The sequence below is a fragment of the Salvelinus namaycush genome, chromosome 15, assembly GCF_016432855.1.
Source record: "Salvelinus namaycush isolate Seneca chromosome 15, SaNama_1.0, whole genome shotgun sequence".
Taxonomy (NCBI): Eukaryota; Metazoa; Chordata; class Actinopteri; order Salmoniformes; family Salmonidae; genus Salvelinus; species Salvelinus namaycush.
This window is the reverse complement of record NC_052321.1, coordinates 3,578,208-3,595,262: the sequence shown is the minus strand read 5'-3', so window position 1 is coordinate 3,595,262 and position 17,055 is coordinate 3,578,208. Positions and strand designations below refer to the sequence as shown.

General features: G+C 42.9%; 1 protein-coding gene across 1 annotated transcript in view; it reads left to right on the top strand.

The window, feature by feature from the left end:
- The first annotated feature begins 99 nt into the window (after positions 1–99).
- Positions 100–17,055, top strand: part of sos2 (son of sevenless homolog 2 (Drosophila)) — a 103,635-nt gene continuing 86,679 nt past the window's right edge. The window contains exon 1 of the mRNA XM_039009204.1: positions 100–1,112. Coding sequence (XP_038865132.1) covers positions 1,029–1,112 — 84 coding nt within the window. The 5' untranslated portion in view covers positions 100–1,028. The remainder of the gene's footprint in view (positions 1,113–17,055) is intronic.

The following is a 17,055-nucleotide window of genomic DNA, read 5'->3' as shown; positions in this document are numbered from 1 at the left end:
GTCACCCACTCTTTCCCTGGACAAAAGTGGGTTTTCCCCTCCCTGTGCTTACGCAAACTCACTGCCTGTCTACGCAGGACGCAAAGTGAACAAGTGACTGGCCGAGATTCGGGCAGACACGCACGGACGTTGAGTTAGGAGTTGAGGGACGAACATCTCCAACGATAACAAAAACACATCAACAAACGCTTCTGTGCCACTGGACACTGGATAAACATGCCTCTGACTATTCTAATGGGATTGTTATTGAAGTGCGCGATTAACCGACGCGGAAAATATGATGGTTGTTGAAGTAAACACAGGAGAAAGTTTACTCCTTTGGAATTGAATGAATAGTCTTGTGCCACAACATAGCTAACTCACAGTGCACCAAGGCCATGATAGACAGCCTTTGCATACAGATGTGTTCTCTCTAGCTAGCTAGCTACCAGGTGATAGCGCTAAGCCTAAGTTACAATAGGCAGTATAGGTAGTAACATTATACGTTTAGCCGTGACATTTAACTGAAATGGCTAACTAGCTGGCTATATGTTTATTTGTTTATCTACCAGGCTAACTATCGAAAGTAGCATAGAGTTTGCCAGTTAGCGTAGCTAACTAGCTAACAATTGGTTTATTAGCTAGCTCGCTAGCTAGAAACGCTTGAAAGGAAAGCCTGAGTTGGCTAACTAATTAGCTAGCGCACTAGGCGAGCTAGCATATTAACTAGCTAGTAAATGAGACCGCGAACAAGTGAGTTGCTAGCCTAGCTAGCTAGCACTTTGTAAAATTTGATTAGCAGGTTATCGCTAATTAGCTTATATAGGCTTTGCACTTAAATTAGCTCGCTAACAGTAATACATGTTTTTTTCTTTCTAGTTAGCATTACCAAACCGTGCTCGATTTGATGTACGGTTTAGCTAGTGTTATATTATCTTAGTTACCTCAAGCTGACTTTTCCACCGTGCCTGGACTGACTGACCCACCCACAAGGACTACCCGGGGCCGATGCTGACAATCCATCCCGGATCACGGCAACGTAAGGAGCCATGCAGCCGCAACAAATATACGACTTTTCAAGTGACGAGAACAGTCACAAATGGCGAGGCCTCTTCGTCCAAGCATTGCGAAAGGTAAATTTATTAACCATATGAAGCATCTTTAACGTGGTTAGTTGGTGAGGTGATGAAAGCAATAGTTACTGACATGTCTGTAGCAACTGTTTTTATTTAATTATAATTGTATACACATGTTGCCCACTGTAAATTATACTGCATTAACATAGGCCAACAAAAAATATGCAACTTGGCTCTTAGTCAGAGCGTCAAATGTCTACATGTTGTAGGCAGAATCTGATGGTCCTTCCTTGTTTTCAAGAAGATAATGTTTTGACTCTTATTTTGTTACGCATCCAACCTCAATACAGATGCAGGCCTAAATGTAAAAGTGAAACAAGAGTTACGTCATCCAATAACCTTAGTTGAGATCAGAGCCGAACTGAGTGGATGGCTCTTAATCGTTAACTACCTTGTAATGCTGCATTTGCCTTGTGTAAAAGGTTTGTCAGAAACCGTCTATCCCTCAGCCTCTCACAATATGGATTAGCCTGTTATTTACTAGGCAAAAGCAACATGAGTCCATGTTTAGTGTCTGTTTCTCAAGTCACAGGTTTCAAAACTGTGTTTTTTAAGGAAGTTTCGAGATGACAAGCAACTTCACCGCACACTCCTCCTAAACATTTTGATTAGCGATTTGACGCAACAGTTTACATCATTAATGTGTATAGGCCTATTGGTTCTAATAGGGCATCTTCTTGCAGCGGTGCTTCAGTCAAGATTGTTTTACATCCACATTTCCTACAGTAGCTGCCAGCCAGGTCCACTGTAGAGAGCAAGCAAAAGGAGCTGATGCACTTTGAGGTTTAGCCTAGCTCAAATGTACCCCATCCTTTGCTTATCCCAATTCAATAAGACACATCCAAACGCTCAGTATAGCTGGGTTGGTTGTTTAGTAACAGAACGGACACGTGCACAACAGACAGGGTTGGCTTAGATCATGGGGTGGCAAACTCATTCAATGGCGGGCCTAGTGTCTGTTGTTTTTTTCCCTTTCAATTAAGACCTAGACAACCAGGTGAGGGGAGTTACTTACTAATTAGTGACCTTAATTGATCAACCAAGCACAAGGGACCCTCAGACACTCGGCCCTCCGTGGAATGAGTTTGACACGTGGCTAAGATTGACATGTAAAATATTTAGTCTCCAATGTTTTATTGAAAACGTAAATACAATGGACACGTGTTGTCTCAAATGCATCGTTACAATTGTTGGTTAGCAAGCTAGTGAATTTTTAGCCATATTAGCATAGATGTGGCATCAGCCAAAGCACCTCAGCAAGACATGGTATCAAGAACAAAATGAAACTAGCTGAAACGAGCCGCATAAGATTCCCCACATGACAGCTTCTTGCTATTGTTGGTAGCTGTCTGGCCAGAATCACAAGGCCTAAGTAACTTGGAGCTCATTAATGGGTGTAATGCTTGGATGGTCTACATTGTATCTGGCCATCCAGAATCACAACAAGGCCTAAGTAACTTGGAGCTCATTAATGGGGTAATGCTTGGTCTACATTAGGGCCAAAATATTATATCACTATCTATTTAAAAAAAAAAAAAAAAAAAGAATGGTATGGCGGTATATGACGGTATTTTTACTTTTTGAATAATACAAGTTCTACATTTGCTTTGAGTAGTGAGTGATCCCAGTGTGCTTTATGAGTAGTGAGTGATCCCAGGGTGCTTTATGAGTAGTGAGTGACCCCAGGGTGCTTTATGAGTAGTGAGTGACCCCAGGGTGCTTTATGAGTAGTGAGTGACCCCAGGGTGCTTTATGAGTAGTGAGTGATCCCAGGGTGCTTTATGGGTAGTGAGTGATCCTAGGGTGCTTTATGAGTAGTGAGTGATCCTAGGGTGCTTTATGAGTAGTGAGTGATCCTAGGGTGACAACGCAAACATTCTAAGTGATTTCAATGAGTCTCTCCATTCTGATTGGTTCATACTGTTCAATTCAAGTTCAACGAAAACACATTTCAGCACTTTTATTATTTCGGTATTTCCTGTACTCAATTTGCAGTGGTGGAAAAAGTACCCAATTGTCATACATAACAGAAAGTTATTTAAGTATAAGTGAAAGGTCACCCAGTAAAATACTACTTGAGTAAAAGTATTTGGTTTTAAATATACTTAAGTATCAAAAGTAAAAGTATAAATAATTTCAAATTCCTTGTATTAAGCAAACCAGATGGCACTGTTTTATTTTTTTTATTTTTAAGACACTAACAGCTTACAGACGGTAGGCAATTAAGGTCACAGTTATGAGAACTTAGGACACTTAAGAGGTCTTTCTACTGACTCTGAAAAGCACCAAAATAAAGATGCCCGTGCCTTAGGCATGCTGCAAGAAGGCATGAAGACTGCAGGGCAATAAATTGCAATGTCCGTGCTGTGAGATGCCTAAGACAGCGCTACAGGGAGACGGACGGACAGCTGATCGTCCTCGCAGTGGCAGACCACGTGTAACAACACCTGCACAGGATCGGTACATCCAAACATCACACCTGCGGGACAGGTACAGGAAGGCAACAACAACTGCCCGAGTTACACCAGGAACCCACAATCCCTCCATCAGTGCTCAGACTGTCCGCAATAGGCTGAGAGAGGCTGGACTGAGGGCTTGTAGGCCTGTTGTAAGGCAGGTCCTCACCAGACATCACCGGCAACAACATCGCCTATGGGCACAAACCCACCATTGCTGGACCAGACAGGACTGGCAAAAAGTAGTCTTCACTGACAAGTCGTGGTTTTGTCTCACCAGGGGTGATGGTCGGATTCGCGTTTATCATCAAAGGAATGAGCGTTACATGACCCTCCAGTATGACAATGCCACCAGCCATACTGCTCGCTCTGTGCGTGATTTCCTGCCAGATAGGAATGTCAGTGGTCTGCCATGGCCAGCGAAGAGCCCGGATCTCAATCCCATTCAGCACGTCTGGGACCTGTTGGATCGGAGGGTGAGGGCTAGGGCCATTCCCCCCAGAAATGTCCGGGAACTTGCAGGTGCCTTGGTGGAAGAGTGGGGTAAGATCTCACAGCAAGAACTGGAAAATCTGGTGCAGTCCATGAGGAGGAGATGCACTGCAGTACTTAATGCAGCTGGTGGCCACACTAGATACTGACTGTTACTTTTGATTTTGACCCCCCCCTTTGTTCAGGGACACATTATTCAATTTCTGTTAGTCACATGTCTGTGGAACTTGTTCAGTTTATGTCTCAGTTGTTGAATCTTATGTTCATACAAATATTTACACGTGTTAATTTTGCTGAAAATAAACGCAGTTGACAGTGAGAGGACGTTTATTTTTTTTGCTGAGTTTACAACTGCTCACGAGAAAGCTGCAACGTAAGGACCTGCACTTCTTTCAACACATGCATTCAGAGCTTGAACGTCAAGACAAGGATACAGCCACAGCTTGACAGTGGACGTTACGTGGGAGCAAGTCCAGAGCATCTTATCTGAGTTTGACAGTCGCTTCGCTGACTTTGCATCACTTGAGCCTGTTGACACTTATATGTGCTTTCCGTTTTGGCACAGACATAAATGTGGAAGTCATTGCCTTCAAAAATGGAACCACTTTTTCAGTTGGGACACAACTATAGCAGAAACTGAAATTGTCAACCTTTCAAAATGACATTCAGCTGAAATCCAAGGGTAACCTTTCAAAATGACATTCAGCTGAAATCCAAGGGCAACCTTTCAAAATGACATTCAGCTGAAATCCAAGGGCAACCTTTCAAAATGACATTCAGCTGAAATCCAAGGGCAACCACTGAGATGAAGGAAGAGTTCTGGGAACTACTGCTACAGGAGAAGTATCTCAACATAAGAAGTTGTGCTCTCAACTTATCAGCTCCTTTTGGATCAACCTACCTCTGTGAGTCTACATTTTCTCACATGAAGATAATAAAGTCCAAGTACAGATCTACTATGACTGATGACCACTTTGTGAGAGACTTGCAACAAGCTGCTTACAGCCCTGACTATGACAAACGACGTGCCTCCACCCAATACCAAAAGTCACACTAAAAGGTAGGAAATGAAATGAGTTGCACTTATTTGTGGAAAACGATTTATTGGTCCCACGTTATATTTGGGTATCGAATAGGTATCATAGCAACAGGTCCATACTCAGTGGTGTGATGGCTTTTCATACCGTTTGATGGTTCATTTAGAGACTGGTAGATCTCCATCAGGTTGGCAAATGGGGGGGAAGTAGATCTGACATCAAAGAAGTTTGGGCAATACCTGGTTTACATTGTATCTGGCCATCCAGAATCATGACAACACACAGCCTCCTCCATTTGAAGCGATTACATCATTTTCATGATGTTGTCAGCTAACCCGTCTATTTCTTTAATATCTTCATATATTAGTGTGTATCTGGTCCTAAAGAACAGTGAGCTTCTCTGCAGCTGTCTCATAGTGTAGTTTCCCCTTCTCTAAATAGACAACTTGATTTTCAAAAACCTAATAGAAGCTTGCGAGGCGGGAAACATTTTGAGCCAGAGGACATGTGCAGTCTGTCTCTTTGTGGCAGTTATATCTTCCTCTCTCTTCCTCCCCCTCTCGCTGGCTCTCATTTGAACCTGTTAACCATACAGACTTGTAGCCCAGCTGGGTTTCTGGGTAATTCCATGTAAAAGGACCATGAGCACCAATATGTGAAGTTCATAGGAGCATATTAAATTAGGTGTCAAATGAAAATTAATGGTCTATTTTTGGGACATGAATTCAGACCTTGACTTTATCCACATTTTGTAACATTACAGCTGTATTCTAAAATTGATTAAAATAGTTTTTTCCCCCATCAATCTACACATACCCCATAATGGCAAAGCAAAACATTTAACACAGCCTCTGTGTTAAAGAATAGGATAGCCTCTGTGTTAAAGAATAGGATAGCCTCTGTGTTAAAGAATAGGACAGCCTCTGTGTTAAAGAATAGGATAGCCTCTGTGTTAAAGAATAGGACAGCCTCTGTGTTAAAGAATAGGACAGCCTCTGTGTTAAAGAATAGGACAGCCTCTGTGTTTAAAGAATAGGACAGCCTCTGTGTTTAAAGAATAGGACAGCCTCTGTGTTTAAAGAATAGGACAGCCTCTGTGTTTAAAGAATAGGACAGCCTCTGTGTTTAAAGAATAGGACAGCCTCTGTGTTTAAAGAATAGGACAGCCTCTGTGTTTAAAGAATAGGACAGCCTCTGTGTTTAAAGAATAGGACAGCCTCTGTGTTTAAAGAATAGGACAGCCTCTGTGTTAAATGAATAGGACAGCCTCTGTGTTAAATGAATAGGACAGCCTCTGTGTTAAATGAATAGGACAGCCTCTGTGTTAAATGAATAGGACAGCCTCTGTGTTAAAGAATAGGACAGCCTCTGTGTTTAAAGAATAGGACAGCCTCTGTGTTTAAAGAATAGGACAGCCTCTGTGTTTAAAGAATAGGACAGCCTCTGTGTTTAAAGAATAGGACAGCCTCTGTGTTTAAAGAATAGGACAGCCTCTGTGTTTAAAGAATAGGACAGCCTCTGTGTTTAAAGAATAGGACAGCCTCTGTGTTTAAAGAATAGGACAGCCTCTGTGTTTAAAGAATAGGACAGCCTCTGTGTTTAAAGAATAGGACAGCCTCTGTGTTAAATGAATAGGACAGCCTCTGTGTTAATGAATAGGACAGCCTCTGTGTTAAATGAATAGGACAGCCTCTGTGTTAAATGAATAGGACAGCCTCTGTGTTAAATGAATAGGACAGCCTCTGTGTTAAAGAATAGGACAGCCTCTGTGTTAAAGAATAGGACAGCCTCTGTGTTAAAAGAATAGGACAGCCTCTGTGTTAAAAGAATAGGACAGCCTCTGTGTTAAATGAATAGGACAGCCTCTGTGTTAAAGAATAGGACAGCCTCTGTGTTAAAAGAATAGGACAGCCTCTGTGTTAAAGAATAGGACAGCCTCTGTGTTAAAAGAATAGGACAGCCTCTGTGTTAAATGAATAGGACAGCCTCTGTGTTAAAGAATAGGACAGCCTCTGTGTTAAAAGAATAGGACAGCCTCTGTGTTAAATGAATAGGACAGCCTCTGTGTTAAATGAATAGGACAGCCTCTGTGTTAAATGAATAGGACAGCCTCTGTGTTAAAGAATAGGACAGCCTCTGTGTTAAATGAATAGGACAGCCTCTGTGTTAAATGAATAGGACAGCCTCTGTGTTAAATGAATAGGACAGCCTCTGTGTTAAATAATAGGACAGCCTCTGTGTTAAATGAATAGGACAGCCTCTGTGTTAAAGAATAGGACAGCCTCTGTGTTAAATGAATAGGACAGCCTCTGTGTTAAATGAATAGGATGGTGTTCTAATCCGATCACAAATGATCCAGGTAATAAGCATGTTATACCGCAGGCCCCAAATCCTGTCTTTCTGATAGTTGTGTGTACTGTGGTTGTATCTCATCTTTTGAATATAACTGATGCGTCTACACATGGTGACAGTGCGATCCAATGCATCCTTCTAGTTCATCTCCTGTTGTCCTCCAGTCAGATTCAGATCATACACTGATCAACAGTATTGGGACAGTGACCCATGTGTTGTTGATTTGAAATGATACAATGACTATGAGGTTAAAGAGCAGGACTGTGTCAGCTTTCATTTTAGGGTATTTTCATCCATATTGGGTGAACCGTTTTAGAAATTACAGCACTTTTTGTACATAGTCCCCCCCCCCCCCCCCCCCCCATTTCAAGGACTAAAAGTATTGGGACAAATTCACTTATGTGTATTAAAGTAGTGAAGTTTAGTATTTGGTCCCGTATTCCTAGCACACAATGATTACTTCAAGCTTGTGAAGTGGGTACCACTTTCAGATTTATTTTGGGGCCACATAAAAATGAATGGTAAATGACGTATTGTGTCATTTTGGAATCACTTGTAAATAATAAATAATTGTAAATAAAAATAGGTTTCTAAACACTTCTACATTAATGTGGATGCTACCATGATTACGGATAATCCTGACGAGTGAGAAAGTTAGTCATAAATATCATACCATCCCAAAAAATGCTAACCTCCCCTGTTATTGTAATGGTGAGAGGTTAGCATGTCTTGGGGGTATGATATAAAATGCTAACCATCCCTGTTATTGTAATGGTGAGATGTTAGCATATCTTTGGGGTATGATATAAAATGCTAACCTCCCCTGTTATTGTAATGGTGAGATGTTAGCATATCTTGGGGGTATGATGTAAAATGCTAACCATCCCTGTTATTGTAATGGTGAGATGTTAGCATGTCTTGGGGGTATGATATAAAATGCTAACCATCCCTGTTATTGTAATGGTGAATGGGTAGCTTGTCTTGGGGGTATGATATAAAATGCTAACCTCCCCTGTTATTGTAATGGTGAGATGTTAGCATGTCTTGAGGGTATGATATAAAATGCTAACCTCCCCTGTTATTGTAATGGTGAGATGTTAGCATGTCTTGAGGGTATGATATAAAATGCTAACCATCCCTGTTATTGTAATGGTGAGTGGTTAGCATGTCTTGGGGGTATGATATAAAACGCTAACCATCCCTGTTATTGTAATGGTGAGATGTTAGCATGTCTTGGGGGTATGAAATGTGTGCATCTGTAATTTTCTCACTTACCATTATTCACTTCTTGTAAAGTAAAAACAACAATCATTGCCGTGAGATGGTTGTGTGTGGTTCTCTTAAAGACGTGGTTTATTTTGTAAACCTAAGCTTATATTTGTTTCACCCAAGCTTAGATGGCCTGCTTTGTCTGTTTTGCGGATGTTACAGTATGTCTGACTTCATCCCTCCCAGCACCTTTCTCTCTTTCAATCAGCCGTTCTCTCCCCATCCATCTAAAGACTGTCAACTAGAAGCCAGTTAGCCTGCCAGTCACTCAGCCAGTCAGTTTGTCACTCAGCCAGTCAGTCAGTCAGTTTGTCACTCAGCCCGCCAGTCACTCAGTCAGCCAGTCACTCAGCCAGTCAGTTTGTCACTCAGCCAGTCAGTCAGTCAGTTTGTCTCTCAGCTTGCCAGTCACTCAGCCAGCCAGTCAGTCAGTTTGTCTCTCAGCTTGCCAGTCACTCAGCCAGTCAGTCAGTCAGTTTGTCTCTCAGCTTGCCAGTCACTCAGCCAGCCAGTCAGTCAGCCAGCCAGTCAGTCAGTTTGTCTCTCAGCTTGCCAGTCACTCAGCCAGCCAGTCAGTCAGTTTGTCACTCAGCCCGCCACTCACTCAGCCAGCCAGTCAGTCAGTTTGTCACTCAGCCCGCCAGTCACTCAGCCAGACAGTCACTCAGCCACAGATCTATAGGAATCACATTGTCCTAACTGATCCTGTAGATTACACCACCTGATGAATGTGCCCAATCACTCTAAACAGACAGTAAATATGAAGCAGCCATGCTGTCTGGCCTCTCTCTGTCTGCCCGTTTCTCTCTCTGTTTCTCTGTGTTTGTTTCTCTCTCTGTCTGCCTGTTTGTCTCTCTCTCTGCCTGTCTCTCTGTCTGTCTGAAACACAGCCATATCTGACTATGTATAAAGGCTCCAGGTCCTGCTCTGACTTCAGAAGCTGGACGGTGTTTCCTCCAACACATTGGTGCATCTGGCTTCCGGGTTAAGCGAGCATTGTGTCAAGAAGCAGTGCGGCTTGGCAGGGTCGTGTTTCGGAGGACGCATGACCCTCCACCTTCGCCTCTCCTGGGTCCGTAGAGGAGTTGCAGCGACGGGACAAGATTTGACCTACCAATTGGGGGAGGAAAAGGGGTACAAAAAAATTATAATATTTGGAAACAGGGATGAAGGGACTACCTGAATGTAACTCTAATTTCGTTAACAATCCCCCCCAAAAAAATTATACAATATTTGTCACGTTTTGTAAACAGGTGTAGACTAACTGTGAAATGCTTAGTGCTGGGTCCGTTTTCTATCAATGCATTGTTAAAAATATATATAAATACAAGTGACCCGGCCAAGTGAAACTGAGGGCAGCTGGTGGTGGGTTTAGTTTTGGTGTTATTCGTTTCACTGTCTGTCTCAACACGTTCCTCAACCTGCCTGAGGGGAAGACAACCTGTCAGAGAGAGAGAGAGAGAGAGAGAGAGAGGTTTATGGTTTTAACTATCTGTGACTCACTCCTGAGGGGCTTTCTTGCCTGGGCAGGAAGAGGAAGTAGTTTTAGGGGGACTTGTCCTTTCTGCTAGCCTGGTCCAAGATCTGTTGTCTCCTTCTGTAGCCTGGTCCCAGATCTGTTGTCTCCTTCTGTAGCCTGGTCCCAGATCTGTTGTCTCCTTCTGTAGCCTGGTCCCAGATCTGTCGTCTCCTTCTGTAGCCTGGTCCCAGATCTGTCGTCTCCTTCTGTAGCCTGGTCCCAGATCTGTCGTCTCCTTCTGTAGCCGGGTCCCAGATCTGTTGTCTCCTTCTGTAGCCGGGTCCCAGATCTGTTGTCTCCTTCTGTAGCCGGGTCCCAGATCTGTTGTCTCCTTCTGTAGCCTGGTCGTTTATTTATTCCTTGCCGTGCGGTAGCGGAGTATACAGTCTATGGCTGGAGTCTTTGATCATTTTTAGGGCCTTTCTCTGACACCGCCTGGTATAGAGGTCCTGGGTGGCAGGAAGCCACTGATGTACTGGGCCGTACGCGCTGCCCTATAGCTCTTTGCAGTCAAATGCAAAGCAGTTGCCATACCAGACGGTAATGCAGCCAGTCAAGATGCTCTCAATGGTGCAGCTGTATAACTTTTTGAGGATCTGAGGGCCCATGCTGAATCTAGTCAGCCTCCAGGATGGGAAGAGGCGTTGTCATGCCCTCTTCACGACTGTGTTGATGTGTGTGGACCATGATAGTTCGATGTGGACACAGAGGAACTTGAAACTCTCGACCCGCTCCACTACAGCGCCGTCGATGTGAATGGGGGCGTGCTCGGCCCTCCGTACCCTGTAGTCCACGATCAGATCCTTTGTCTTGCTGATGTTGAGGGAAAGGTTGTTGTCCTGGTACCACACAGCCAGGTCTCTAACCTCCTCCCTGTAGGCTGTCTCGTCGACATCGGTGATCAAGCCTACCACTGTCGTGTTTTTTCTGCAAACTTAATAATGGTGTTGGAATCGTGCTTGGCCACGCAGTTGTGGGTGAACAGGGAGTACATGAGGGACTAAGCATTCACCCCTGAGGGGCCCCCGTGTTGAGGGTCAGCGTGGCGGATGTATTGTTTGCATAACCTCACCACCTGGGGGGGGACGGCCCATCAGGAAGTCCAGGATCCAGTTGCAGAGGGAGGTGTTTAATCACAGGGTCCTTAGCTTAGTGATGAGCTTTGAGGGTACTATGGTGTTGAACTCTGAACTGTAGTCAATGAATAGCATTCTCACATAGGTGTTCCTTTTGTCCAGGTGGGAAAGGGCAGTGTGGAGTGCAATAGAGATTGTGTCATCTGTGGATCTGTTGGGGCAGTATGTGAATTGGAGTGGGTCTAGGATTTCTGGGATAATGGTGTTGATGTGAGCCATGACCAGCCTTTCAAAGCACTTCATGACTACAGACTTGAGTGCTACGGGTCGGTAGTAATTTAGGCAGGTTACATTGGCGTTCTTGGGCACAGGGAGTATGGTGGCCTGCTTAAAACGTGTTGGTATTACAGACTCAGACAGGGAGAGGTTGAAAATGTCAGTGAAGACACTTGCCAGCTAGTCAGTGCATGGTGCGAGGACACGTCCTGGTAATCCGTCTGGCCCTGCGGCCTTGTGAATGTTAACCTGTTTAAAGGTCTTACTCACATCGGCTATGGAGAGTGTGATCACACAGTCGTCCGGAACAGCTGGTACTCTCATGCATGGTTCACTGTTACTAGCCTCGAAGTGTGCATCGAAGGTATTTAGCTCCTCTGGTAGGCTCGCATCACTGGATAGCTCGCAGCTGGGTTTCTCTTTGTAATCCGTGATAGTTTACAATCCCTGCCACATCCGACGAGCGTCCGAGCCAGTGGAGTAGGATTCGATCTTGGTCCTGTGTTGACACTCTGCCTGTTTGTTGGTTCATCGGAGGGCATAGCGAGATTTATTATAAGAGTCCGGATTAGTGTCCCGCTCCTTGAAAGCGACAGATCTGGCCTTTAGCTCAGTGCAGATGTTACCTGTAATCCATGGCTTCTGGTTGGGATATGTACGTACAAGGCTTTCCTTTAGTCGTTAATAGCCAGCTTTTGGGCGTATTAAGCCGATAAAGTTGGCCCCCGGACAATTGTCTGGGAGAAGGGGAAAAAAGATCCCATGATTTTTTTGCCTATTTATTGATGGAATTGTCAGTTGATGTAAATACATTTGATCGGTTATGCTTATCGGTATATGAGTTAATTTGCATAATTTAGCGGAATTAAATTGGTGCATGTATATTCATGATGTATCTTATATATCACACATAAAATCATACAGAGCCTTTTTATAAGCTCAACCATTGCTCAACAATTCTAAATGCAATCGAGTGTTAAACGTTTTTTTGACCATGGTTTTAAAGAGGCTAAATGTTTATTTCTCAACTGGTAATTGATGTGCGCTTCCCATTCGCCATTCAAATGCATAGGCAACGGAAGGTAGGCTTCGTCAGCGCATCACACACCACATTGCGATGAGCTGGAGGCAGTACGTACATTGAAAACATATATAGCTACTTAATTGTTTGAAACCTGAACTTTTTTACAACATAATATTATGAGACATGTTTTACCTTGGTTCAAAGTAGCCTCTTATCATATGTGTGGAAGTTATTGATTTATAAAGACTTCTATATGCCATTGAAACCAGTAGCCTATTGTTTTAGACCCCCATATGCCATTGAAACCAGTAATCTATTGTTTTAGACCCCCATATGCCATTGAAACCAGTGACCTATTGTTTTAGACCCCCATAGGCCATTGAAACCAGTAGTCTATTGTTTTAGACCCCCATATGCCATTGAAACCAGTAGCCTATTGTTTTAGACCCCCATATGCCAGTGAAACCAGTAACCTATTGTTTTAGACCCCCATATGCCATTGAAACCAGTAATCTATTGTTTTAGACCCCCATATGCCATTGAAACCAGTGACCTATTGTTTTAGACCCCCATAGGCCATTGAAACCAGTAGTCTATTGTTTTAGACCCCCATATGCCATTGAAACCAGTAGCCTATTGTTTTAGACCCCCATATGCCATTGAAACCAGTAGCCTATTGTTTTAGACCCCCATATGCCATTGAAACCAGTAATCTATTGTTTTAGACCCCCATAGGCCATTGAAACCAGTGACCTATTGTTTTAGACCCCCATAGGCCATTGAAACCAGTAGTCTATTGTTTTAGACCCCCATATGCCATTGAAACCAGTAATCTATTGTTTTAGACCCCCATATGCCATTGAAACCAGTAGCCTATTGTTTTAGACCCCCATAGGCCATTGAAACCAGTAATCTATTGTTTTAGACCCCCATAGGCCATTGAAACCAGTAGTCTATTGTTTTAGACCCCCATATGCCATTGAAACCAGTAATCTATTGTTTTAGACCCCCATAGGCCATTGAAACCAGTAGTCTATTGTTTTAGACCCCCATATGCCATTGAAACCAGTAATCTATTGTTTTAGACCCCCATATGCCATTGAAACCAGTAACCTATTGTTTTAGACCCCCATATACCATTGAAACCAGTAGTCTATTGTTTTAGACCCCCATATGCCATTGAAACCAGTAGTCTATTGTTTTAGACCCCCATATGCCATTGAAACCAGTAACCTATTGTTTTAGACCCCCATATGCCATTGAAACCAGTAATCTATTGTTTTAGACCCCCATATGCCATTGAAACCAGTAACCTATTGTTTTAGACCCCCATATGCCATTGAAACCAGTAGTCTATTGTTTTAGACCCCCATATGCCATTGAAACCAGTAGTCTATTGTTTTAGACCCCCATATGCCATTGAAACCAGTAGCCTATTGTTTTAGACCCCCATATGCCATTGAAACCAGTAGCCTATTGTTTTAGACCCCCATATGCCATTGAAACCAGTAATCTATTGTTTTAGACCCCCATAGGCCATTGAAACCAGTGACCTATTGTTTTAGACCCCCATAGGCCATTGAAACCAGTAGTCTATTGTTTTAGACCCCCATATGCCATTGAAACCAGTAATCTATTGTTTTAGACCCCCATATGCCATTGAAACCAGTAGCCTATTGTTTTAGACCCCCATAGGCCATTGAAACCAGTAATCTATTGTTTTAGACCCCCATAGGCCATTGAAACCAGTAGTCTATTGTTTTAGACCCCCATATGCCATTGAAACCAGTAATCTATTGTTTTAGACCCCCATAGGCCATTGAAACCAGTAGTCTATTGTTTTAGACCCCCATATGCCATTGAAACCAGTAATCTATTGTTTTAGACCCCCATATGCCATTGAAACCAGTAACCTATTGTTTTAGACCCCCATATACCATTGAAACCAGTAGTCTATTGTTTTAGACCCCCATATGCCATTGAAACCAGTAGTCTATTGTTTTAGACCCCCATATGCCATTGAAACCAGTAACCTATTGTTTTAGACCCCCATATGCCATTGAAACCAGTAATCTATTGTTTTAGACCCCCATATGCCATTGAAACCAGTAACCTATTGTTTTAGACCCCCATATGCCATTGAAACCAGTAGTCTATTGTTTTAGACCCCCATATGCCATTGAAACCAGTAGTCTATTGTTTTAGACCCCCATATGCCATTGAAACCAGTAATCTATTGTTTTAGACCCCCATATGCCATTGAAACCAGTAGTCTATTGTTTTAGACCCCCATATGCCATTGAAACCAGTAATCTATTGTTTTAGACCCCCATATGCCATTGAAACCAGTAGTCTATTGTTTTAGACCCCCATATGCCATTGAAACCAGTAGTCTATTGTTTTAGACCCCCATATGCCATTGAAACCAGTAGTCTATTGTTTTAGCCAGACATCTATATACCATTGAAACCAGTAGTCTATTGTTTTAGCCAGACATCTATATACCATTGAAACCAGTAGTCTATTTCTCTCATGGTCTATTGGTTATCAGCTTTCTTTCATTGTCCGGTAGCCAAATGCGCATTGGCTCGTAGCCTACTGCCTTGTGCGCTAATAAAGTTTTATGAATTTGGGATCTATAGTCCTACAACTGTACCAGAGTCTGTTTGGGCTATGTCTTTCCTCGACAAGCTGACCAATTGGATAGGTCAACTTTTCTACTATGGGGGGATAGTTGATTGACATAGGCTGGTAGGTGGCGCGTCCCGAAGGCTAGCTAGGGCGAGATTTCCCTATGTAGATTCAATGAAATATCCTAATTAACCTATGCCTGTCTATACAAAAATAAATAAAATCATTCAAAATAGGCTACTAGAAGCATGATTTAGCCACAGAGAATCATTGGCTTTACCCTTACAAAATAATAAGTTGTGGATCGTTTTAAATCGTATTGCCTACAGTCGGAAAGGAAAGGCAGTGGGTGCAATTTGGGCAGCATGTGCTGCAAATACCAAAGAGATGATTGCTGAGTTGCGACTGTCAGTGAAAAGTAGTAGAGGGATCCAGCCAAGCATATTGCAATATTTAAAAAATTCAATCGCGGGGGGAAAAAACTGTTTGAAAAAGAAATAGCTACTGCTGTAAAGATGAGCAAATAAAATGACAATCTGTCTTTTAGTTATCCAAATACTCAATTAATTTAATTTAGCGAAAAACATCTGATTGGCACCAGTGGAGAACGTCGGCCATTTTCCCCAGTGAGTCAGCACTGAGCGTATTCACCCTTTGTCATTGTCGGCTCAGTGCCACTTAAGTTAGTTTTTGAAACAATAATCTCCTCCTCCAGGTTTAGATGTACGCCATATTCTATGAGTGTCTTCACCTTCTCGTAGGCCTTTTATATTTCAATGGCACAGTCGTTTTTTTTATCGATCTGTTTGTCAGTGTCAGCAGTGTAGGCTACCTTGTCATTTGTTCCATTCCAAAAAATATTCTGCTAATCTCTCCCGTCATATAAAGTGTAGTAGAATTGCATGAAATGTGTTTTTTTTCCCCATACAAAGAAAGAAGACACCTATGTGATACGGCCTACAGTCCAGGCCTCTACACACTCAGCCATGCATTGAACTGTCATTTTTAAACAGTGATTGGAGTTATATTATTAGCCTAAATGATAACTATCCAATTTAATCAGTCAAAAGTTTAGACAAAGCAACGGATTCAAGGGTTTTTCTTTTGTTTTTACGATTTTCTACATTGTAGAATAATAGTGAAGACATCAACACTATGAAATCACCCATATGGAATCATGTAGTAACCAAAAAAGTGTCGCCATTCTATCACCCCTGCTATTACTGATAAAGGTCTGTAGGAGCAGCATGCGACAGCCCTGTCAGTCAGTCTGTCAACTTCACAGCTCCTTTTAGAAGACCTCCCAAAATATACAGCGTTGTCATGGAGCCAGCCGTTCACTACTCCTGTCCACCTGGAAACAGTATAGCCAAGCATATCTCTGCCATTCATTTGTGTCTGATTGTAGCCTGTAGATGGGGGGGGATCTGTGAAACTCACTCCTTAGCCTGTAGATGGGGGATCTGTGAAACTCACTCCTTAGCCTGAAGATGGGGGATCTGTGAAACTCACTCCTTAGCCTGTAGATGGGGGGGATCTGTGAAACTCACTCCTTAGCCTATAGATGGGGGATCTGTGAAACTCACTCCTTAGCCTATAGATGGGGGGATCTGTGAAACTCACTCCTTAGCCTGTAGATGGGGGGATCTGTGAAACTCACTCCTTAGCCTGTAGATGGGGGGATCTGTGAAACGCACTCCTTAGCCTATAGATGGGGGATCTGTGAAACTCACTCCTTAGCCTATAGATGGGGGGGATCTGTGAAACTCACTCCTTAGCCTGTAGATGGGGGGGGGGGGGGGGATCTG